This window comes from Mauremys reevesii, linkage group 4 (assembly GCF_016161935.1).
Source record: "Mauremys reevesii isolate NIE-2019 linkage group 4, ASM1616193v1, whole genome shotgun sequence".
Taxonomy (NCBI): domain Eukaryota; kingdom Metazoa; phylum Chordata; order Testudines; family Geoemydidae; genus Mauremys; species Mauremys reevesii.
In genome coordinates this window covers 113695301-113721089 of record NC_052626.1, presented here as the reverse complement: position 1 = coordinate 113721089, position 25789 = coordinate 113695301, and the positions used below count along the sequence as shown (strand labels likewise).

The 25789-nt window shown below is 44.7% G+C and overlaps 1 protein-coding gene across 15 annotated transcripts in view; it reads right to left on the bottom strand.

Annotated features, from left to right (window-relative positions):
* The window catches only part of PPP6R3 (protein phosphatase 6 regulatory subunit 3), a 129943-nt gene that overhangs the window by 40940 nt on the left and 63214 nt on the right, over window positions 1-25789 (bottom strand). For all 15 annotated transcript variants that reach the window (XM_039534899.1, XM_039534888.1, XM_039534889.1 and 12 more), the window contains 7 exons: window positions 20992-21057; window positions 20403-20515; window positions 19608-19721; window positions 17138-17267; window positions 12751-12903; window positions 6257-6406; window positions 5399-5463 (listed from right to left, as the gene is read on the bottom strand). In XM_039534899.1, the coding sequence (XP_039390833.1) occupies window positions 5399-5463; window positions 6257-6406; window positions 12751-12903; window positions 17138-17267; window positions 19608-19721; window positions 20403-20515; window positions 20992-21057 (791 nt within the window). The remainder of the gene's footprint in view (window positions 1-5398; window positions 5464-6256; window positions 6407-12750; window positions 12904-17137; window positions 17268-19607; window positions 19722-20402; window positions 20516-20991; window positions 21058-25789) is intronic.

Below are 25789 nucleotides of genomic sequence, written 5' to 3'. Positions count from 1 at the left end.
CATCTGGACCCCCTCCACCCCACTGAGCCTCCCACACCCAAACCCCACTGAGCCTCAACCACCTTCACCTGGACCCCCTACAGAGTCCCATTACTACTGCACCAAGAACCCCCCAACAAGCCCCTCTGTATCCAGATCCCCTCCGCACCCAGATACCCAACTAAGCTCAGAGGGGCAGGGCTCTGGGGTGTTTCTGGGGCAGGCCCTGTCTTTGCACTGTCAGGACTGGGTGCAGCCTCACTGCTGAGTCTGTGTCTGGGATGGGGGTGGAGGAAGCTGCACAGTGATCTCTCACCTCTGTGCGGCCAGTGCCCTGTGCTCCCCAGTGCCATGCTGGAGCCTCCACATTTATTTGACAAATTAAATTTAAAGAATTTTGTAGCATTTTAAAATACAGTATACAGAATTTTAATTTTTTTTGGTGCAGAATTTAATATTTTGGCACAGAATGCCCTCAGGCATTTTGCCCTCAGAATGCCCTTTGGTTCATTGTTTTACCTCTCCCTTTCTATCTGGTGCTCTATAAATCCTACATGAGTGATGATGGCTCAGGGTTTAGGTTTTGGGGGGGGGGGGGGAAGGGGGGAATTAAGGAGACTGAAGGCCTGAAGTGAGTGACTGCTTTTGTGTTTATTTAATTACCATTTCCTCCCTCTCCCTCATTCCTACAGTACATCTATCAGCCTAAAACATGTATAAATTAGCATAACAGATGATTTGTTATCCTTATAACTGTCCATATATGAGGCAGAGAAATGACCGGCAGTTTCTCTCCAAATTTAAATCATGGTCTATTTTGGTGGTTGGAGGTACTACTTCCTATTGTAGGTTTGGAAGTATTTGGATATCACGGAAATGGGCATGGTATGAAAACCTATGTAATAGCTGGTCTCTTTCATTTCTGTCTATACCAAGACGAGAAACAGACTCCACAAGACCAGAGCATTTGGCCAGGAATAAAAACAGCGAAATAAGGAAGAATATGGATTCAACATCAGAAAATGAGAGACTATGTTCTATTATAAAGACAAAAAGATTGTAGAAGTTAAAGAACCAAGCCAAGAACAGCCCCTCAGTAATTTTGCTTTATACTGCATCCCCTCCCACAAAGCAACTCATGTGACGTTTAGATTGTAAGCACTTGAAGTCCTTGTCTAAAGCGTCAGGCATAATTTTTGGTGCTATATAAATAGTGTGTAGTATAAATTAATTGGTGTCCTGTCACAGGAATGTAAGTCTCACATTAGGCTCCCAAATTTTAATAATCCTTGGGGGGGGGGACCAAAAAAAACTTACTGAAGAACAAAACAACTGGGATTTCTTTAGTTATATTTACTACAGTGTGCAATAAGAGTTAAAGGTGGGCTTGCATATTTCTTACACAAGTCACTTCCATGCGTTCGCAATACATTCTCAGTTCTTTACTGTAGTAGGTTACCAGCCACAGCTATTAAGCTGCTTTATATGAAAAAGTCAGAGAACTGGCCTGTGGCCTGGTTCATCTTTGAGAAAGTCTGCACATCTTTTAATGGGAGCTTGAGGTTAGTAGATCTGTAGGGAGTCATTTTCCATACTTCTTCCTCATGAGAGTTCAGTGTCAACAACACTATCCAACAAAGCACACCAAGATCTTTGCAGAATAAAAAGTTACTATATAAGCGAAGTAACTGAGTTCTTCAAAATATGGGTCGCTACTGGTATTCCACTGCTGGTATGCATGCGCTCCATGAGCCAAACACCAGAAGATTCTTGCCAGCTGTGTCCATTGGTCTGTGCCTGTGCCCTTTTCCTCCTCATGTGGTGAACTGAGGGCATAAGGGGTGGTGCAGACCAACAACTTCTACCACAAATAGCCCTAAGACCAGAGGGGGGGGGGCAGTCACAGAACAGAGATAGGAACCGCACACCTTGAAGAACTCCAATTACTATACAAGATTGGAAACATTCCCTCAAGTAATGGTCTATATGCATAATTCCTGTGGATGATGAACAAGCAGTACTGATTGAGGAGGGGGATGCAAGGACATATGCTGCACCACCAATCAGAGGACTGCTCTGCTGAAGGAAGCATCAGATGAAGGATCTTGCACCAGGCTGTAATGTCTTATAAAGGTGCGAACAGAGACCCACATTGTCACTTTACAGATTTTGAGGAGAGGGATGTCTTGAAGTGAACCTACAGATGCAGCCTCAGCTTTAGTTGAGTGAGTCCTCACACGATGGTGGAGAAGGGGCATCATTAACTCAAAGCAGGATGCAGCCCAAAATCCATCTGGAAAGGGTCAGAGGAGATTACTTCCCCTCCCTTACATTCCATAAAGGATTTAAATAGCACTTTGCTCTTTGTAGGTAGAAAACTATGGTCCAACAGATGCCCAGAGTGAAGTATCCTATCCTTCACTGGGTGCCATGAAGCTTTGGAAAGAAAACAGATAAGTGAATATTCTGATTTAGATAGAACTCAGAGATTACATCAAAAATTCACCTCCAAAGTAGTCTCAGTGAAATTTTGTCTGTGGAAGAAAGTGTAAGGCAGATCAGCCAGGAGGGCCCCCAGCTTATCTACTCCTCTGGCTGAGGTGATATCAACCAGAAAGGCAACCTTCAACAGATGAACATGATGCCAAGGGTTCACACAGTCTTTGTTAATTCTGACAGGACTAGACTGAGGTCCCCGTCCAGGTAGGTTTTGTTATCAGAGGTTCTAACACCAACACTATCTTTTAAAAAACATCCTTCACCCCTCTGCTTGTTCTCCAGAGGGTGACAGGTCTTGATAAGCGCTAAGTGCATCCATATAGGGCTAAGAGATACTTCCAAAGTCTTTCAGGAGAAAAGGTAGTTCAAAATGACAGGGATGTTGTCATCTTCTGGGGTTATTAGACAATGTTGGTGCCAAGCCAAAAACTCCTTCCCACTTTTCTGTGTAGCACTTGTATGGAATCCTTCCTACTGTTAAGAACAGATTGTACTGCTTCTGAACATGCCTTTTCTAGGTTTGTTGCCCATACAAATATCAGGCTATCAGGTGGAGGAATGCTGGAGTGGGATGTCTGATCTTGCCTCTGTCCTTGTTCAACAGGTCTGGGAAGAGCTGAATATGGATGCATGGGCATGCTGATATCTGGTGAATGCTGGGAAACCAGAATTGCCTGGGCCATCTGGGAGCAAATCAACATCATTGATACTCCCTGTTGCTTCATATTCCTCAGAACCTGAGGTAAAAGTGGAACATGTGGAAAAGTCTGTCAGTTGTCCTCCTCAGTTGGTGTTTAAATTACCTGTAGTCATCACGTGGTAATGATGAGGTCGGTGTAACCACCTCTCCTGCACTTGAAGATTCCAACCCCATTTGAGCTGGTGATTCCTCCTCTTCCCTCCATTAGTTTTTGTGGTTCAGGATCTTCTCTGCAAAGGGAAGGCTGTCTGGATTCCCTGAGGTACTGTAAGAACTGTCACATGTATGGATCCCATGGACCCCAGTAAGGCTAATGTGAGGAGACAAAAGGTGGGGTGGTGTCCATGGGGTAGGGTACAACTGATTCTGGGGTGCACAATCTCTCTTATGAGATACAGACCCCTTGTCTCAGTGATGGGACTCGCCTCTTAACACTCAACTCATCAGATGAGGTAGCAGGTTCAAAATCCATGGGCGGTGCTGTTGATCCTGGGATCCTTACACCCCATCTGGTAGATGGTATCAGTGAGCGACACTCCCTTTCCTGCATGTCTTGGACGAATGGTGTGGAGATGTCCCTGCTCAGGATCTGTTCTGACAGGAGCAGGGATTCCAGGTGAGTGAAGATGGCCATGTCCTCTAGCCCTAGACTCAAAGGGGTGGGATGGGCTCCCTTTTCATGGCGCCGCCAGCAGTAGTCTCATTGCAGTCTTTGGTACCAATGACTCATTACAATTGCGTGACGGTACTGTCTGTGTAGGAGGTACCCATTTTTGTTTTTATCTTGCCTGTACCAGGGATTGCCCCACTCCTACACATAGTGCTGGTTTCAGGGTGCTTTTGCCCATCAGAGCTGGGAGAATGGTAGCATTCTCCTTGTGTGATCCTAACACTCCTGTATCAGGGCATAGCCCCTCACTCAACTTGGAAGTGGTTGGAGAAAAGGCCCTCTTTTTGGATGAGAGCCTGGAGGAATCCTTCGCTCTACTCCTATGAGCCCCAGACCTGGAGGTCACAGTGCCAGGAATGGCACTTCTCAGTACCTCTTCCTGATGTACAGGAGGGTCTGATGGACCAGAGTTGGATCAAGGGCTCACACCAGGATCCATTAGCAATTTCCAAACCCTACACTTATTGGACCAACAGGTTCAGTCTGGGAAGGATCAACATTGCCAGGGGAAGAAAAGTGTAAGGAATTGAAATCAGAAAATTAAAAGGCCAACAGACGCTTTAGTCCAAGTGTCAGTGTGCTTCCTTGCCCAAGTTATTTTACTAGCTTAACTTGTATTTTTATTCATGTACAAAAGATAATTACACCTCACACCTACTGACAAAAGGAGAAAAGCATGTTCAACATATTCCATGTTTGTTTATGCCTCCTGTAAAATTTGTTTTAAGGTGGGGGGAGGGAAGGAGGAAGAACAGATTAACATTAAAAGCTGTATTATCCAGCACTTTACCAGCCGGAAAGCTCTATAAACCAGCATTTCTGATCTTCACTGAAAGTCCGATTTATCGTCCGGTTGGCACGAGGCCAGCAAGCTCCCTACCTGACTCCGTGTGGCTCCTCGGAAGGGGCGACATGTCCCTGCTGCTCCTAGGTGGAGGAACAGCCACGAGGGGCTCGGGGTGTGGGAGCGGTTGTGGGGCTCGGGCTCTGGGAGGGAGTCTGGGTGCGGGAGGGGCCTCAGGGTAAGGGGTTGGGGAGTGGGAGGGTGGTGCTCACTTTGAGCGGCTCCCTGCAAGCGGCAACGTGTCCCTGTTGCTCCTAGACAGAGACTAGGCTAGGCGGCTCTGTGCACTGCCTGTGCCCCACCCCGAGGACTGGCTCGGCAGCTCCCATTGTTCGGGAAATGCAGCCAATTGCAGCTATGGGGGTAGCGCCTGCAGGCGGAGGCACACCTCTGCCTAGGAGTGGAAGGGACGTCACCACTTGTGGGGAACCACCAGAGGTGAGTGCCACCCAGATCCAGCAGCCCACACCCCCTCCCACCCCCCAACCTCCAGCTCTGAGCCCCCTCCCGCACCGAAACTCCCTCCCTCTTAATTAACTGGAATTTTTGACTTACCAATACCCCCTCCCCATTCCCCCAACATGCTGGATAACAAAGCTTTTACTGTAGTAGACTCAATTCTAAAGTGATCACACATTCATATGTTACATCAAATCTAATGTAGCACTTCAATTTCTGGGAAAGGAGTAAAGGCTTTGTTACTCACTGTTTCTTCTCATTCATTTCCCATGCTTCAAGTATTTGTTCCACTAATTGGCACTTAAGAAAAAGCTATTAAAAAAAAGTGTTTGCTTAGTATTTCTATAAGCTTAAGTACAAAGTATCATATATTAAGATAATTTCAAATAAAAGTAGCAATTAGTTTCAGGCAGAAAACTATTAGATCACATAACGTATTTTTAAGTTCACACAACAAAACTCAAAGTGCACTAAGCCCTTTTCACTATATTAAAGACCAAAATTCTTGAGATCGGCACCCTACAACTCCTATTTATGCATCTAAGTAAGTGTTCAGGTCCCTTTGTTCTCAACACAATCTGCTGAGTACTGAACATTTTTGAAAATCTGGCCCTAAGTGAACTATGAGCTATATTCAGAAAATCTATTTTCACGAATGACAAAATTAATAGACTAGAACGTCCAGATTACCCTAACTTTGGGTCCCAAATCATACACTGTTTGCAAGCCTCATACAATGTTTACAGGCCTCCCAGCAAACCAGAAAGGATTCTCTTCAGAGCTAGTCAAATCTACTCTTAAGTTAAAGGGATTCCTCTTCAGACAGACCCAAGACACTAGTTGTCTCCCACAACAGTTTCATCCTAGGGATGGATGAGCTACTGCTGCAGCCCTCCAGCCCCTAGCAGACTGGAGAGCAATCTACCATGCATCAACAAAACCATACCTTCAACATGGGTAGTGAACTGTCACTAAATCTTTTTTTTTTTTTTAATATTACATGCCTCTAATAAGACATGGTTTTATTTCCACTAGAAAGAGAAACAGCTACAATAGTTAAGAACAAGGCTTACAATGTCAGAATGTCCACAAAAGCACAACTTACATGTTTCAGTAAGAGATTGTCCCCAATGGAGTCCTGATCTGTAATTGTGCCATTTTCTGTACTCTCAAGGGGACTTGCAAGAATCAATGCAATACAGATTTCTACTTGAGTATGCAAGAAGTTATTCCATGTGTATTTAAAGAACATATCCTGCAAGACAAATTCAAAAGGATTTGATTAGACACACTGGGGTCTTTTCACTGAACAAAACAAGCAGCAGTGTAGTTCTAGAAAGTCAGACAGTAACCAGCAATCTCTTAAATACTTTAAAATCTTGTACATGGCTTAGATAGCAATTTATTGTTTTAGAACAGGGGCTGGCAACCTTTCAGCACTGTTGTGCCGAGTTTTCATGTATACACTTTAATTTAAGGCTTCGCATGCGGTAATACATTTTAACGTTTTTTAGAAGGTCTCTCTATAAGTCTATAATATATAACCAAACTACTGTTATATGTAAAGTAAACAAGGTTTTCAAAATGTTTCAGAAGCTTTATTTAAAATTAAATTAATATGCAGCTCTTATTAGTTTAGTGTGATCCTTGCCCTTGCTTTTCCTTGCTGAGTTTTCCAATGTCTGGTGGCACCTATTTAGATACTTTAAGCTGCACACAGGCTTCTGAGTAATCAGTTGATAACCGACTGGCAGGAGATCAGTGGCTGGAACCCCAGATCGGCAGCTGAGGTGAGTGGAGCTGGTAGGGCTGAGCAGGGCCGGAAGCCTGGACCCTGTCTGGCAGGAGGCCTACGCTGGAACTCCAACTGGAAGCAAGGCGAGTGGAGCTGCAGCTGGCAAAGGGCCAGCAGCCAGAACCCCAGAGTGGCAGCGGTTTGAGGTCAGCCGGCCCATCTCTGGTGGTTCGGGAGTGGACTGAGCATCTCTGCCCGCCCCTGCTCTGCGTTTTCAGCTGCTGGCTCCTGCCAGCCGGGGTCTCAGCCCACTGCCAGCCTGGGGTTCCTTCCCCCAGGCCAGCAGCGGGTGCTGAGTGGGACCCCAGCTGGCAGGAGCTGGCGATGGAAACCCCAGAGCGGTGGCAGGCTGAATGGCTCAGCCCACCGCTGCTCTGGGGTTTCGGCTGCCCGCTGCCAGCTCCTGCCAGCCAAGGTCTCAGCCTGATGCCAGTCTGGGGTTCCTTCATCCAGGCAAGCAGCGGGTGCTGAGTGGGACCAGTGGCAGGACCTCGGCTGGCAAGGGGCCAGCAGCGGGAACCCCAGAGCGGCGACGGGCTGAGCGGCTCAGCCTGGCCCACGTGCCATCAAAAAAATCGGCTCGCGTGCCACCTTTGGTACGCGTGCCATAGGTTGCCAACCCGTTTTAGAAAGACAAAAATCTACGCACATTTGGCACCTAAATAGCAATTTTACAACCCATAGTTGCCATATGATGTAGATCAGTACTGGTCAATTTATAGATAGGGAAATAGAGGGACAAAAGTTGAGTCAGAAAGACAACCCAGATGTCCATACTTCCAATCCTACCCTTCATTCCCTACAATACTTAATATTTTTAGGTTAAAGTACTGGGTACAGAAAGGCATATAGTAAAAAAATATGACTTTAAATGTTAATTTTTCTGTCTCTCTGATTTAGATCAATTATGTTTCTCGTATGGAAACAAGAAATTGGCAGCTGTCACTGGCAACATTCAGAATTATGAGAGAGTTCTTAGAAATACTCAATGATCTGAGATTTTTTTAAATAAAATTTAGCAATGCCATTATGTGTGACAGACATGGCAACTTCCTGTAATATACTTGAAAAACACTATTTAATTAAAATTAAGTTACTTGGAGTCCAAAGGTACTCAGACTTTACGGCCAGAAGGGACCATCATGATCATCTAGTCTGACCTCCGGCATACTGCAGAACACAGAACCTCACCCACCCGCTTCCGTAATAGTCCCCTACCTCTGGCTGAGTTACTGAAGTCTTCAAATCATGATTTAAAGACTTGAAGTTGCAGAGAATGCACCATTTACATTATTTTAAACCTACAAGCAACCTGTGCCCCATGACGCAGAGGAAGACAAAACACCCCCAGGGTCTACCAATCTGACCCAGGGCAAAATTCCTTCTCGACCCCAAATATGGCAATCAGTTAGACCCTGAGTAGGTGGGTAAGACCCACCAGACACCCACCTAGGAAAGAAGTCTCTATAGTAACTCAGAGACCTCCCCGTCTAGTATCCCATCACTAGCCATTGGAGATGTTTGTTACTAGCAGTCACAGATCAGCTACATGCCATTGTAGGCAGTCTCATCATACTATCACCTCCATAAATGTATCAAGCTCAGTCTGGACAGTCAGTCAGTTTTTTTGCCCCCACTGCTCCCCTTGGAAGGCTGCTCCAGAATTTTACTTCTCTGACAGTTAGAAACCTTGGTCTAATTTCAAGCCTAAACTTGTTTATATCCATTTCTGTCAGGTCCACACTGGCGCTTAGCTTAAATAACTCCTCTCTCTCCCTGGTGTTTATCCCTCTGAAGTATATTATATAGAGAGAGCAATCATATCTCCCCTCAGCCAAGCTCTTTGAGTCTCCTCTCATGAGGTAGGTTTTCCATTCCTCAGATCATCCTAGTAGCCCTTCTCTCTGCACTTGTTTTAGTTTGAATTAATCTTTCTTAAACATGGGAGACCAAAATTGCACACAGTATTCCAGATGAGGTCTCACCAATGCCCTGTATAATGGTACTAACACTTCCCTGTGTCTACTGGAAATACCTCGCCTGATGGATCCTAGGACTGCATTACATTTTTAACGGCTGCAACTCATCGGTGGCTCACAGTCATTGTAAGAACACAAAAGCAGCCACATTGGATCAGAGCAATGGTCTATCTAGCTCAGTATCCTGTCTTCTAACAGTGGTCAATGCCAGATGCTTCAGAGGGAATGAACAGAGAGAGGTAATCAAATGATCCATCCCATCACCCATTCCCAACTTCTGGCAAACAAAGGATAGGAACACCATCCCTGCTTATAGTGGCTAGTAGTCATTGATAGACATAGCCTCCATGAATTTACATAGTTCTTTTTTGAACCCTGTTATAGTCTTGGCCTTCACAACAGGCCTCTGGCAAAGAGTTCCACAGGCTGACACTGCATTGTGTGAAGAAATACTTCCTTTTGTTTTAAACCTACTGCCTATTAATTTCATTTGGTGACCCCTAGTTCTTGTCTTATGAGAAGGAGTAAATAACACTTCATTATTTACTTTCTCCACACCAGTCATGATTTCATAGACCTCTATCATATTCCCCGCCCCCCCCCCAAGTCATCTCTCTTCCAAGCTGAAAAGTCCCAGTCTTATTCATCTCTCCTCATATGGAAGCTGTTCCATATCCCTTATCATTTTTATTGCCCTTTTCTGTACCTTTTCCAATTGCAATGTATCTTTGAGATGGAGCAACCAATCTACATGCAGTATTCAAGAAGTGGGTGTACCATGGATTTATATGGAGGCAATATGATATTTTCTGTCTTATCTATCCCTTTCCTAATGATTCCCAACATTCTTTTAGCTTTTTTTGACTGCCACTGCACACTGAATAGATGTTTTCAGTGAAGTATCCACAATGACTCCAAGATCTCTTCCTTGAGTGGTAACAGCTAATTTAGATCCCATAATTTTATATGTATAGTTGGGATTATGTTTTCCAATGTGCATTACTTTGCATTTATCAACATTGAATTTCATCTGCCATTTTGTTGCCCAGTCACCCAGTTTTGTGAGATCCTTTTGTAACTCTTCACAGTCTGCTTTGGACTTACCCAACTATTCAAAATAGTTATCTGCAAATTTTGCCACATAACTGTTTACTCCTTTTTCCAGATCATTTATGAATATGTTGAACAGGACTGGGCCCAGTACAGACCCCTGGGGAACACCGCTATTTACCTCTCTCCACTATGAAAACTGACCATTTATTCCTACCATTTATTTCCTATCTTTTAACCAGTTACTGATCCGTAGAGGACTTTCCCTCTTATCCCATGACACCTTACTTTGCTTAAGAGCCTTTGAAAATCTAAGTACACTATATTCACTGGATCACCCGTGTCCGCATGCTTGTTGACCCCCTCAAAGAATTCTAGTAGATGGGTGAAGCATGATTTCCCTTTACAAAAAACATGTTGACTCTTCCCCAACAAAATCGTATTCATCTAGGTGTCTGATAATTCTGTTCTGTACTACAGTTTCAACCAATTAGGCTTACCAGCCTTATCCTGTGATCAAGGTATACATCCAGGTCTTTCTCCGTTGCCACTTCAACTGATAAGTCCCCAGCTTAGAGCAAAAACTGTTCTTGTTAGTCCCTAAGTGCATGACCTTGCACTTTGCACTATTAAATTTCATCCCATTTCTATTAGTCCAGCTTTAAAGGAAATCCAGATCATTTTGTAGGATATTCCAGTCGTCCTCTGTACTGGCAATACCTCCCAACTTTGTCTCATCTGCAAATTTTATTAGCACACTCCCACTTTTTGTGCCAAGGTCATTAATAAAAATGTTAAATAAGATTGGTCCCAAGACTGATCCCTGAGGAACACCACTGGTAACCTCCCTCCAGCCTAACAGTTCACCTTCCAATATGACCCATTGTAGTCTCCCCAATATGTATTGTTTATAGCCTGGGGCTGGGGGAGAGGGGAAAGAGAATGTTATGTGAATCTTGGCAAGTGTTATGAACGTCAAATGACCGTATTAAACTATGTGCCAGATAAGAATGGACTTTTAGGACATACAGTGTTAAGTGGTTCTCCTGGGAATCTCTAGGGGGACATGAATGTAAATTTCCCACAACCACTTATGCAAAAACCCGGAGTTTTGAAGCTACCCCCGAAGGGACAATATTGTTGATTACCTGTTCCTAGAACCTGAAGATCAAAGACCCAAGCTGAATAAAGGAAAGACCAAACTATTCATGGTGGTTCTGAATCTGAGATAGTTCTGACCTTGTAACCATGGGGAAAAACTCAGTCATGGGTTTTGAAAAACTGACACCTATCCAAGCCCAAGGTTAGTTGGGGTGATCTCTGGTAAGCTTATTAGCATGCATGTAGGTTTTTATTGTTTAATTTTTTTTCTGTAATACTTTCACCTTAAGAATAAGTGTGCTTGCTTAGATAGGGTTGTGTGGGCACTTAGCTGTTTAAATCATTAGCTGTTTAAATTATGGAGCACTTAGCTCCATAATTTCCAAGTTCACATTGTTTGTGTTATGTCCAGTGCAGACGCTGCTTGCCGGGAATATCACACAGTGTAAGAAGGGGACTGTGCAGCCTGGAAAAACCCTAATTAGGAGGGAGTGGAGACCTGGGTCTCTGCCCAAGAGATGTGACTGCTGAGGAAGCCTAGAATGGGTGTCCTCAAGGGACCATAGAAAGGGAATACAGGTGCAGTTGCCCTGAACTGTGACGTAATGTATCATTCAAAATGTCTTTAGGAAATAGCAACAGTCTTCTTTAAGAAAGTGCTATTAAAACTGGATGGTTACTACTCACAGTAATTAAGCCTACCATGAGATTTATAGTATTTCCCATTCCAAGTATAGGGAATACCATAGTAAACTTTGCATTGCGGTAAAATCATTTTAAAATGGCATCCACTGCAGAATATGAAGAACGTTTATATGGCTTAGGCCTAGTTTTATTTTACACCCTACACTAATACAATGTATTATACAAACAGCATACCAAATTAAGATTATATAAAACGGAGGTGTTATGCAAAACCAAAGACAAAAATAATGGCAACTAATAAAAAGGTTAAAACATAAGTAGGAAATAAAAGTCAACCTGGAAAAAATGCATGCTAGAACATAAGGCAAAAATATACATTCAGTGGGAGAATCTATGTGGTAAGAAGATTGCCAACTAGATACAGGTTTTCAAGTGCAATACAGTGGCGAAACCACCACAGGTTTGGCAGCATACAGAGAGGTACCACTTCAGACGAGGAAGATAAAGGACTGGTTATGTACAGATGGGACTGTACTTAATGCACTATATACAGTTGACACATTTAAAAGGAATTAAAAGAACAAAAAAATTAAGGTCAGGACGGAATGACTCAGGAAGAAAGAATAAAAGCAAAGTAAGTTTAGGTAGGTTGGCTGAAAGAATTTGAGCATGGGGAGATAGCAAAGATAAGGTAGCAATCTAGATCTGTCTGTAGAGTGTAAACAACAAGGAGTAAGAAAAACTACGTACTGTATAGAGGTCTAAAGAGTAAACTATTAAGCAGAGCTGAGGAAAATTTTTGGTTACCATCGGGAAGAGAGTTTAACAAAATCCGGATGGTGGAATAGTCTCACAATGAAAGTGGTGAAAGCCTCATTACATACATGGCTTCTTGTAAAACACTCTAGGGCACAATCTGCACTGACAAAACGAATAGACATTGTGATATCTTAACAGGACTTTACCATCTACTTTCTGTGATTTTATAAAAATGAAGAGCTCTTAACAGTGTAAGTAAATTATTCTTACCAATACAACTCCTATACTGTTCAACTCCATAATTTCCAAGTTCACATTGTTTGTGTTAGTCTGTAGAAGGCTGGATATCAACCTAATCACATTTAAACGAGTGTTTCCCACAGGCGGATCCAATACGCCCCATGTTGTCTTCATAACACTTTTCTAGACAAAAAAGAGTCCATGGGAACAATTTTTTTTAAAGTACACATTTCTTTCAAGTCAGTTCGGTGTTATTTATCCACAAACAGAGAATGTGGTAAGAATCTTGTATGGCCAATTTGGCAGCAGTAGCATGACATTTTGTTGTGGGACAGTTGTTTTAGTTCCATACGTTAACACTTATTTTCTAGCACTATGGATTGGGAACAATGAGAAGACAATTAGGCTGGGGGAAAACAACAAGATATGGTGTATACAAACTTAGTGGCATTATGGACACCTAAAGGAGCTGCATTCAGCCCCATGATGGACATTTACCAGAGAGAACTGTGATTCAGAACACACTTCATCAAGCTTTAACTATTCAAGTCCAGTGTGTCTAGTTAAGCAGTTTTTGTATTTATCCAGGAAAGAAAATTAGTAATTATTGTAGTAAATTTTCTAAAGTCAGAAGAGAGAAATAAACCTTAGCTGCAGACTTCAGAATAATTATGTTTGTTTTAATGAAGATAATGTTGTAAATACTTAATGGTCCCTACTGCTGCCTTATAAATGCCAGCATACTTGCACAGGAATTTAGGAATTGAGATACCAGATCAGAACAATGGTTTGTGTACTCAGATAAACTGTCTGACAGTGGTCAATACCAGCTGCTTCCAAGGAGGGCCAAAAGCTCATAACGGACAGTTATGCAATAAACAGCAAACAGGGATTAGAAAGAAGTGTCCCCGTCATTTAGTGGTTCAGTTGTGCCCTGAATGGAGATTTTATCTCCTTTCTAAGAAAGCATCCTATCTACCTACTACAAATATGGATATTCTCATTATCCTTCAAATTCTATGCTCTTGACTACAATTATCTTAGAACAATGAGTTCTGCAGGTTTCCTTAAAAAAAGTGCATTTTTCATTTTTATATCTGTAGCCTTTCAATTTCACCAGATGTCCCTGGTGATCTACAAATGATCTACCATCTCTCCTGTCTTTTAATTGACCTCGTATCTTCTTATGCATCTCTCTAAAGTGAGCTTTCCCAATCTTTTCCACAGTGTATATGGAAGCTTTGTCTCGCCCCCCATGATACAGCCGTCTTCTGGACCACTTATTTCTGCTTTATTTTGGTATGTCATACAAAAGCACGCTCCTTTCCAAAGAAAGGAAAGGATATTTTGTTGCATTTTAGTACAATTGCTTTTTCTCTATTTTGCTCAATTAAACAAAGACAAACAGTTGAAAATATGAACGCCAATACATTACAGGGGTAGTTGATCACTAATGAATAGCCAAACGATAAGTGGCTCAGAAAAAGGCTTATTGTCTGTCTGTTAAAAAGGCTAAAATGTACTTTTTAGCTTTCATTAAACTGGTTTCTGAATTAAAAAACAGTTACTAACCTTTCTGTAACCACTGTTCTTCAAGATATGTGGCTCATGTCCATTCCACATTAGGTGTACGCACACCACGTTCACCATTGCTGAAGATTTTTCCCTCAGTGGTATCTATCAAGGCAACTAGCACCCGCTGGTGCTGTGAGCTCATGCGCCAGCATAAAGGGGCCTGGACAGTCCCACACCCTCTCAATTCCTTCTTGCCAGCTAACTCCGACAGAGAGGCAGGAGGTTGTGGAACGGACATGAAGAACATCTTGAAGAACAAAAGTTACGGAAAGGTTAATAATCATTTTTTCTTCTTCGAGTGCTTGCTCATGTCCATTTCACATTAGGTGACAAGCGGTACCTGAGGAGATGGGCTCAGAGTTCATGGACATGCAGACTGCAACACTGCTCTGCAAAACTTGGCATCATCTCTGGCCTGCTGGGTGATATGGTAGTGGGTGTAGAAGATGAACTGATGACCAGGTCGCTGATCTGCAGAGGTCTTGGACCAGGACATGGGCCAGAAATGCTGCTGATGAAGCCTGAGCCCTGGTCAAATGGACAGTCAAGATGGCAAGAGGTTGGACTGCCCACCTGCTTGTAGCATGTGCACATACAGGGAGTGATCCAGGATTAAATTCTCTGGGTTGAAACTGATAGGCCTTTCTTCTTGTCTTCTACTGAAGAAATTCCACGTGGTTTGGTCCTCTCCATGTAGAAGGCCAGGGTGAGTCTAACATCCAGCTAGTGGAGACACCACTTCTCTGCATTTCTGTGCGGTTTCAGCCCAATTACTATGAAACTATGAGACCACCTTTGGAAGGAACACTGGGTGGGGACGCAGTTGAACCTTGTCCTTAAAGAACACCATATACGGAGGTTCTGATGTAAGGGCCCTGATTTCTGATATCATCCTGGCCAAAGTAATTGCTATCAGGAAGCCAACCTTCCAGGAGAGATACAAGAAAGGGAACGATGCCAGTGGCTCAAAGGGAAGGCCCATGAGTCTTGATAAGACCAGGTTTAGGTGGAATCAGTTTGAAAATCTGAGGATAAAATCTTTCTAATCCCTTGAGGAAGAGGATGGCCATTTCATGAGAGAAGACCGACGTACTGTCTATCAGAGGGTGGAAGGCTGAGATTGCTCTTAGATGCACTGTGATCGATGAAAAAGCTAGTCCCTGTTGTTTCAGATGGAGCAGGTAATTCCAGCACAGACTGGAGGGGCAACCAAGTCGGAGAGACACCTCGTTGGGAAGACCACACAGAAATGCTTCTACTTGGCTAGGTAAGTCGCTTTACTAGACAGTTTCCCATTACCTAGCAAGACCTGGTGGACTTGATCTGAACAGGCCTGTTCTGCTGGGATCAACCATGGCAAACTCACGTGGTCAGGTGGAGGGCCCTGAGGTTCGAGAGGAGTAAACGGTTGTGATCTTGCAAGATCAGGTCAGGGCAGGGCAAAAGTGGAAGTGTGGGTGCTACTGCCAGGTCTAGCAGCATACCAAACAAATGTTGTCATGGCCAAGCAGTGGCTGCAAGGATGACCCTTGCTTTGTCTCACTTGACTTTCAGAAGGACCCTGTGTATCACAGGAATAGGAAGAAACACATAGAACAGGAGCTCTGCCCATGGAAGTAGGAAGGCATCTGAAAGAGAACCCAGGCTGTGATCATGTAGTAAGCAAAACTGCTGACATTTCCTCCACCTCTGACTTTGAGAAACAGGACTCTTCAGGAGACCATGGGGGAGCATACCCTTTGTTTCCATCGACCAGTGCCGTAACAAAGATATCTTTGCCGATACCAGAAGGGCCAGTTTTCCTCTGGTCAGTACCGACGGGCCTGGTGCTGGATATGAGCTCGGGGCAACATGCTCCATTCTGTTCAACATGCTCATCGGAGCCAACAGTTGTCCCATCAGGGCCCTGGCCGCTGCAAAGGTCTCAAGGTTGGAATGCACTGCAATCCCGCTGGATGTTCCCTGGCATTGGCAAATGGCCCCGGACCGGACCCAATGGCACCTGCAAGCAGGGTGGAGTCGATGGTGCTGCTAGCAGAACAGGAGTGGACGTGTGGTCTGACACAGGTCGCACTTCCCATGTTTGTCCTTCCTCAATATTGGGCAGTGTCCTCTCTTGGACCAGCTTCTTGTGCTTCTCTCTCAGTACTGGACGGGTGCTGAGAAACATGCAGTGCCAGAGAGTGCTTTACATCAAAGCCGAGGCGCTGAGTCCAACTTGCTTGGCTCTGATGCAGGTCTAAGCGTGGCTTCCATTAGGACAGCTCTTAGTCTAGCCTCCCTGTCCCTTTTTGTACAAGACTTGAAGTTGCGGCAGATTTGGCAACACTCTTATGTGAGCTTCTTCCAGACATTTCAGAGTGTGGGTTGCCCACCAGCACAGGCTTGCCACAGGAGGCGCATGCCCAGCCCCAGGGGCAAAATAAGAGATGGGGGGGATCTCACTATATACAGTAATATTATCTACACTACTACTAGAAATTAAAATGGAAGGTAACTAAACAGAAAACCCCCTGAACGAATCCCTTGCCGAAGCAAGAGAAGGTGTTCCAGTGACAATCATGGGTGTTAAGAAGAAACTGAGATGGTGTGGGGGACTGGGCCCTTTATAGTGGTCCATGAGCGCATGGCACCAGAGGGCACTAGAGCCAGCCCGATGGATACCACTGAGGGGGAAAAAAAAATCTCTGGCGATGGTGCATGCAGTGCACACACCCCTAACATGGAATGGACATGAGCAAGCTCTCGAAGAAAAATTATTATTTTTAAAGCCTTTTATTACTAAATGACAGCCTGTAATCTGTCTCCATTTTCATTTGGATGAGTTACAGATTCCACTTACTTTCGGGGGCTCAAGTAGTAGCTCATGGAAGGATGCAAGTCGTGCTTTTATGGCTTCTAAAACACTTTTGTTGACTGAATATGTTGAATGGCTCATGCCCGGAGGACAGATCTCTATATGACCTTCAAATCTAAATATATAAAGAAGAGTTTGATGAGTATATTGCAGGATTAGTTACAATATTAACTCAAGTTAGAAACAATCTTAACACAGGTTTACAGAGCTGGTGCTATAACTAGAAAGACTATAAACAAAGGCTAAATCTAGAGCAGTGTTTCTCAAACTGTGGGTCAGGACCTCAAAGTGAGTCATGGACCCGTTTTAATGGGGTTGCCAGAGCAGGCTTAGACGTGCTGGAGCCAAAGCTGAAGCCCAAGCCCTGCTACCCAGGGCTGAAGCCAAAGCCAGAGAGCTTCAGCCTTGGGTGGTGGGGCTTAGGTTACAGGCCCCCTGCCTGCAGCTGAAGCTCTTGGGCTTCAGCTTCCCCACCTGGAGTAGTGGGGTTCAGGAAGGCTCAGTCTTCGGTCCCCTCTCCTCAGGGTTTGTCTGGTCATTTCCTCCTGTATGGAGTTGGCAACACTGATTAATAGCAAGTCATCGTTAATCCCTAGGAAATGCTTTATGCCAAACAGTACAAGTTTTAAAAGCATGTAAGGCCTGGCCTACACTTAAAAATTAGATCAACCTAGCGGCATAGCTCAGGGATGTGAACATTTTCATGCCCTGTGTGACACAGTTAGGTCAATCTAACTTCTGGCATAGATATGGATAAGTCAGGGGTGGGCAAACATTTTGGTCTGAGGGCCCCATCTGGATATGGAAATTGTATGGTGGGCCAGGAATGCTCATGAAATTGGAGGTTGGGGTGCGGGAGAGGTTGAGGGCTCTGGTGGGGGTGCAGGCTCTGCGGTGGGTCCAGAAATGAGGAGTTCAGGGTGTGGGAGGAGGGTGAGGGCTCCAGCTGGAAGTGCGGGCTCTGGAGCAGGGCTGGGGATGAGGGGTTTGGTGTGCAGGAGGGTGCTCTGGGCTGGGACTGAGGGGTTTGGGGGTGGGAGGGGATCAGGGCTGGGGGGGAACTTGGGTGTGGGAGGTGGTCAGGGGTGCAGGCTCCCAGCTGCGCTTACCTCAAGCAGCTCCTGGAAGCAGTGGCTTGCCCCCTCCACTCCGCCCTTCCGGCTCCTACACACAGTCTGCACTTCGGGCAGGGGCAGCATGTGTAGCCCCCAGCTATCCCTACATGTAGGAGCCAGAGGGGGGACATGCCACTGCTTCCAGTAGCCGCGCAGAGCCACATGCAGAGCAGGACAAGCCCCTGACCCCACTCCCCGGCAGGAGCTCGAGGGGTGGATTAAAGGGTCTGACCGGCCAGATGCAGCCCGTGGGCCGTAGTTTGCCAACCCCGGGCTAGGTTGACGAGGAGTTAGAATACTTAACTTAGGGCATATCTACACTACAATCTTAAATTGGCCTAAGTCCCCAATAACTTTCACTGACAGTCACTTATGCTCCTATGTCACTTTTAAAATTTTTCATCAAGATGACTAAAAATATTTAGAAGCATTTGTGTTCCTTCACAGCTAAGTTTTGAGACACAATGTCGAGCACGACAGCTGTAAATTGTAATGTCATGAGCCCAATTCAACGTAGATCTGCTGCCAACGTAAACCCTGTGCCTCTGGCAGAGGAATCAACTTAAACAAGTAAAAAATTCAAACATTAAAGAGGCAAGTATGAGCAAACAGACAGGGAAGTGATCAAGGAGTGCGCATCATCTTCCCCCTGTTTCGGTTCTAGAAAAAGGAAAAGACCGATGCAAGGGAAAAAAAAGTTCCAATCTGCTGAAGACTAGGTTGCAGATGCTTTGGGGTCAAAATAGGCCCATGAACTGGACCCAACCACAACAGATATTAAGGACTGCACCTGTTAGCATCAGCTAAGAGCAGAAGCTGAAACACAAGGAAAGCAAGACCAGACAGAAATGGCTTGTGGTCAACAGTCATAAGGGACACTCAGATGGGAGACATCAGCTATCAAAACAAGGCTGTGAAATGTAGGAACACGTCAAACATTTCATACCATGCTTTTCATAGAATCTGAGAATCTTGGGACCAGGCCACAAATGAGAATACTGATGTGCTCAACACTTATAATTCTATCACTGTAGTATCTAAACATAAGCTGATACGAAGGCCAGCATAAAGGATTTCAAAACCTGAGAAATAAAGCTGGTATTTTAGGATGCAATCTAAAAGTTTATATGGCTATGTTTTTACATTAGATCAAGAGGACCCTTCCAGGTGGGAAGCTGGCAGATACCTGTTGGGGGGTGGGGGAAGTGTATAATACATCCTGCAGTTCATGGAAGGATGCAAGTCATGCCACCTCTACAAAAGGTAAATTCAGCAGCAGCACAAATCTCACAAAGGATGTGATCACAGACTGGGGGCGGGGGGAGAGGGGAGTGTCTTACGTTGGTCGTCTTGTCTCAAGTAAGGTCAGTAATATTTGGATTGCACTGACTATTGCAGACTCATTTTTCTCTTTATGAAAAATATTTGATAGTAGCTGTTCTATAATTTCTTGCCTAGAGAGAAAACATCAATAAAAGTTAGACATACAACTTTTTAAAATACAAATAACTGTTTATACGGAGACAAGCAATAAAGAGTCCTGTGGCACCTTATAGACTAACAGACATATTGGAAAATGAGCTTTCATGGGTGAATACCCACTTTGTCAGAGGCATCCAATAAGCCTCTTAGTCTATAAGGTGCCACGGGACTCTGTTGCTTTTTACAGATCCAGACTAACACAGCTACCCCTCTGATACTATACAGAGACAAGCAGCTACAGTGTTTCTTTGTAAAACTGCTGGCCAAGACTGAATGGAGGTTCAGAGCCATTTTCACATTTTTTCCCTCCTCCCACAATATTAAACTGGTTTCCTTCACCATTTTTCTGGCAGTTATTAGCCCACAGCAGCAGATCTAAGTGTTTTAAATCCAGGCTTCTGTTAAGTGCCAACATAATGCACAACTATCAGACAGACCTACCATGCATAAAACTGTGTGATATGAAATTAAATTCAGCTTTGCTCACTTTCATAAATTTAGTTACTTCAGGAAACATCCATACATTTTGTTAGCTGCATGTAATGGGAAAGTAATTATTGTTATTTCCAAAAGGCTTCAAATAACTAAAAATAAATGCCACCATTCTCAGAGGTACAAGGCAAATAAATAAGAAGTTAAACTGTCCAACATACTTTTCTAGAGTTGCAAGCAGCGGGTCTGGTTCTGAACTGTTCTGTACTTGTAACATCTGGTCTCTGCTCAGGCGAATAATTTCACAGAGCGACTGTGATGCATTTGAATGCCTCTGAAAAAAAGATTTTTTGTTGTTGTTTTAAGAGCAGTATAGGACTACACACTATCTAAAGAACACTTCTCATCCCAGAAATTATGAAGCTGTGCACAAAAAACATGACCATATGCCAAGCAATTTGTGTTATTTTACAGGGGAAGGTAAAGTTTTTTTCAATACATTTCTAAACATCAAATGCCTTTAGACAGGACTCCATTCCACTGCCACCAAGATGGCAGAATAGCACTGCTTGGAGACTCCTGCCATCCTACCTCACCCCCTCAAGAATTTCAGGGGCCAGGTCTGATAATAGGTACTAATTCCATAAATAAGCAAAGTCAATACTGACATTAGAGTCCTATTTCTGATTACAGTATTGCTTTAAGATTTTCTGTCAGCTAAGACAGGCCTACTAGAATCATAACTGCTTTTAACAGCAATAATTAATAAGCTAAACAGCTGGATCTTGACAAGCACAAAATAATACTTACATCTTCATCTTGAGATGGATGTACAATTTCTACAAGCCGCTGGATAATTCTCTCCTCATTTAACCACTGTAAAAAAATTTAATGATATTGAATAAAAATGCAGTATTTTTCCTTTAAATCAGAAAAATATACAAAGCATAACCTGAGCATGTTGAGGGTCATCTATCAAAATTTCTTCAGTAGCATTCTTATTCTTCAAATTAATATTTTTGTATAATAATAAATTCAAAGTTTTCAGACTAGATACCAAGAGAAGAACAGAAATGTGTAGTGCCAGTAACTACTGCTGGCCTACTATAATCTTTTGTGGAAAGTAATTAAATAGAATGCCTTTTTCATAAATTGTATTTGCTTGATGATAGTGGCATCACACTTGACATGTTGCATTATAACTAGACTCTGAACAATAAATGTTGAGAGGTACTGGGCTCCATATCTTCCAAGCTTTCTTCCTTATTTTCTCAACTTATAGGTAAAGAACTCTTCTCTATGAGAAAAACAGATTACCGTACTGGACCTGAAGAAAAAGGCAATATCATTTACAGGTCTTGGGACCCCAGAAGACTCATCTTCACATACTAGATGTGCACACATACCCCAAACTCCCATGTATTAGTGCAAGTAGCTAAAATTGTCAGTGTAGCCCTCTGAGGAACACGTTACCAAACTGTTATTAAACAGCATTAAAAAAATAAAAAAGCTCAGTTAGCAAGTATCCGTGCGCATAAAGAAATAAAATTAAACTTTTTGAATGGACTCCTGAGGCACTCGATAGATGGCTCAGAGGCTTTTACAAACGTGAGTACACAAAATGTAATATAAAAGTGGGTTTCTTTCACCTAAACAGATTCATCAGCAAATATATTAAAAACAATAACTCTCAAGCCAACCCCCTCCCCTAAAGCCTGGGGAGAGACTTCAAACTGCATTTACGACATGCTGAAGTGGTAAATGCATCTAGGTGCTGGCAAACCAAGGCAGGATTCATCTCAAGAAATCCTCCTCAAGTACATTCTGCCAAAACTCCCTGCCATTGATAATAAGGGAGCTCTAACTCAAATACCTCTGCTGATCTCATACCATACTTGCCGCATTTGCAAAGGGCAGTATCTCAGTTACCCACATCCAAACTATTCAGAGCTTCATAAGTGATAAATTCAGGAAAAAAAATGCAGTGTCATTAAATACCAGATCTGCAATAATTCTCTACGCTTATTTTCCTTTATGTGGATTGCATTATCTCCAGTGAAGACAATATTAATTGAGAAGGAAGATGCTATCAGTGATGAGCTTTTCAAATCTTATTACGTTAAAGTAGTTTAAAGTTTTGTTCATAACTACAAAAAGGCTTTTTTATTAAAAAAAATTATAAATAAAAATCCAATGTAACTCAAGTGCAAAGTATCTGATGTGCATCTGAAGGAAGCTACCCTTGGAAGCCTACCTTTATATAGAGTATCCCTAATCTAAAGTGATTAGTTTATTAAAACTGGTTACCTACCTTCCGTAACTGCTATTCGAGATATGTTGCTCATGTCCATTCCAAGTAGGTGTTGGTGCAGCACATGCACGACTGTCAAAAGGTTTTTCCCCTAGTGGTACCCATTGGGTTGGCTCTGGAGCACCCTGGGGTGGCACCTTCATGGCAGCGTACATAAGTCCCTGCCGACCCGCCGCCTCTTCCAGTTCCTTCTTGCCAGATACTCCAGAGGGGAGGCATGTTGGTTGTGGAATGACCATGAGCAACACATCTCGAAGAACAGTTACGAAAGGTAGGTAACCGTTTTTTCTTCGAGTGATTGTTCATGCCAAACCCAAGTAGGTGACTCCCAAGAAGTTTCCCTGAGGAGGGGTCAGAATTCATCAAGTTGCAGACCCTATCAAATATGGCATCAACCCTAGCCTGTTGTGTAATGGCACAGTAAGACGAAAAGGTATGGACAGACAACCACGTTCCTGCCCTGCACATATCCTGAATGGGGACCTGCACCAGGAATGCTGCAGATAAAGCCTCTGCTCTAGTGGAGTGCGCCATCAATGCCGGGGCTGGAATCTTTGCCAGGTCATAGCACATTCTGATGCAGGCCATGATCCAAGAAGAAATTTGTTGGGATGAGAGAGGAAGCCCTTTCATCCTTTCAGCGACAGCGTTGAAGAGTTGCATCGACTTTCTAAACGGCTTTGTACAGGAACGTTGCCTGCACCAGTTTCATGTGTTCCTCCACCTGGTCTTGAGATCTACCCTTGATGAACCAGTCATCCAGGTATGAGAAGATCTGCACCTGGTGCCTGCAAAGAAAGGCCACCACGACCACCATCCATGTGGTGAACACCCAAGTGGTCGCCGATAGTCCGAATGACAGGATCATGAACTGATAGTGCTGGCCTCTGACCACAAATTGCAGAAAACGTCTGTGGGATCGGATTATGGAGATGTGGAAGTATGCTTCTTTCAAGTCGAGGGTGGCTCCAGATCCAAGGAGGGAATGATGGAAGCCAGGGAGACCATGCCGAACTTCAATTTCTTCATAAATCTGCTGAGATTTTGCAGGTCTAGAATAGACCTGAGCCCACCCTTGGCCCTGGGGATTAGAAAATAACATGAGTAGAACCCCCTGCCCCTGAACTCCAGAGGAACCTCCTCTATCATCCTGAGTAGAAGGAGCAATTGCACCTCCTGCATAGGGAGTTGCTTGTGAGAAGGGTCCCTGAAGAGGGACAGGGAAGGTGGGTGGGTGGGAGGGAACTCTCTCCAATTCTGTATCCCAGTTCCACCTTGCTCAGGACCCAGCTGTCTGAAGTAATTTGAGACAAGTCATGGTAAAAATGTGACAGACTGTTCACAGAGGAAGGGAAAAGATCTGGGGATTGAGCTGGTGCTCTGTCCTCGAGCGTACCTTCAGAAGTCTGGCTTTGTGCCTGACTGCTGTTTCGCCAAGCCCTGGCCAGAGAAGGATTGTGATGGCCGCCTCCTGTTACTCCTGCCCCACTTTCTACTAAAATCCCATCTAGGAAGGGCAGAGTAGAATCACAGGACAGTCTAGGAGTTTAAACGGCTTTCTTTGAGTGGTCTGTGTGTGAATCCCCAGGGATTTAAGGGTCACTCACGAGTCCTTAAGGCTATGCAGCCTTGAGTATATCCACTCTGCAAACAGGCCCAAGCAGTTGAAGGGCAGGTCCTGGATTGTATTTGGACCTCTTGCGGGAGCCCAGAAACCTGGAGCCAAGAGCTGCGCCTCAGTCATTGCCATGGCAATAGTGCGGGTAGCCAAGTCAGTGGGGTACTGGCCGGCCTGGAGAGAGGTCCTGGCCACCACCTTGCCCTCGTCCAGGATCGCTGTGAATTCAGAGCACGAGCCCTCCGGGTGCAATTCCTGGAACTTCGCCGAAGGAATTCTAAGCATGGCAGCTTAGGACCGTATGCTAGTTAGCTATTCAAAGCTAGAGACCCCCGGGAGTATACTTTTCGACTGAAGAGATCCAGCTTCTAGGCTTCCTTTGATTTAGACGTGGGTCCCGGTTGCCCCTGCCGCTTCTTATGGTTAACCGCCTCCACCACCAGGGTCCCAGGCTGGGGGTGGGTAAAGAGGTGCTTATGTCCTTTGGACAGCACCAAGTATCTCCGCTCTACCCCCTTGGCTGTTGGTGGGATAGAAGCAAAAGTGTGCGATAATACCTTGGTAGTGTTTTGGATAGTTTTAATGAGGGGTAAAGCTACCCTCAATGCCCCTGGGTCCAAAATATCCAGCACTGGGTCCGTGACCTCCTCTACCTGCAGATTAAGGTTTTGGGTGGGCCACCTAAGAAGGTTCTGATAGGCCCCAATGTCCATAGCAGGCAATGTGGTGGACTGAGAAAGAGGAAGACCCCTTTGGTGGCACAGGGTCTGCCTGACCCTCCGGCTCAGGGGGGGCTGCCTGGGTGTCGGCCCCTTGTGTTACCCAGGTGGCTGCTGTGGTACTCAGTGCTATGGCGGCTACACTGCCAGCACTCATGCCAGTGCCCTGTGTTGCCAGTTCACCGGCCTGAGCCTATGCGTCCCGACCACAAGGGGGTTCTCAGGTGACCAAGGAGGCTGATGGAGGTGCACAGACCTCTGATGCCACAAACATGGCCCCATACCCCGGCACTTGGCCCTGGTGATAGGTTTATGGTGTCCAAAAGGGCCACTGAGTCGGACCCTGCCACTGAGGGGGGTCAGGACATTATGGGCACCGGTTGCCCTTCATCCCGCCTGGGGCAGCACTGGGAGTGGTACTGGCTCCGGCGAGACACACAGGAGCCCACCACTGAATCCAAAGAAATGTCCAAGTCCAACCATGGCGGAGTGGACCCAAATGGTGCTGGGGAATGATGCCATATTGTAGTGGGCTTGCCCCTGTGGCAGACAAGCAGCAGTGCCACTGTTGGTGCTGGTACACGGGCCAATGGGATAGGAGACTGTGCAATCATATCCCTTGCTGCCTCAAACATGTCCTGCATGGAAGCCCCTGATCCTCCTCCAGTTCCTCCCGCACCAGAGTCCACCAGGACCAAACTGATGGACCTCCCTGCGAGGCTGGAGTCGATGGTGCCAGCATAGGTAGGCCCAAGGCTGAGTGTCCTGATGTGGGACGCACCCAATTAGTGCCAGCATTCTCTGAATGCTTGGTATGGGAGTGCCCTCATCAGCCCTTTTGTTCTTTTGCGGCATCGGTGACTGCGAGCAGTGCCGCACACTGGAGCTGGTTATCAGTGTCGGAATGGCAGTGCCGGGGCTCCTTAGATAAGTCCTTCCTCAGTACTGAAGCCTCCTGAA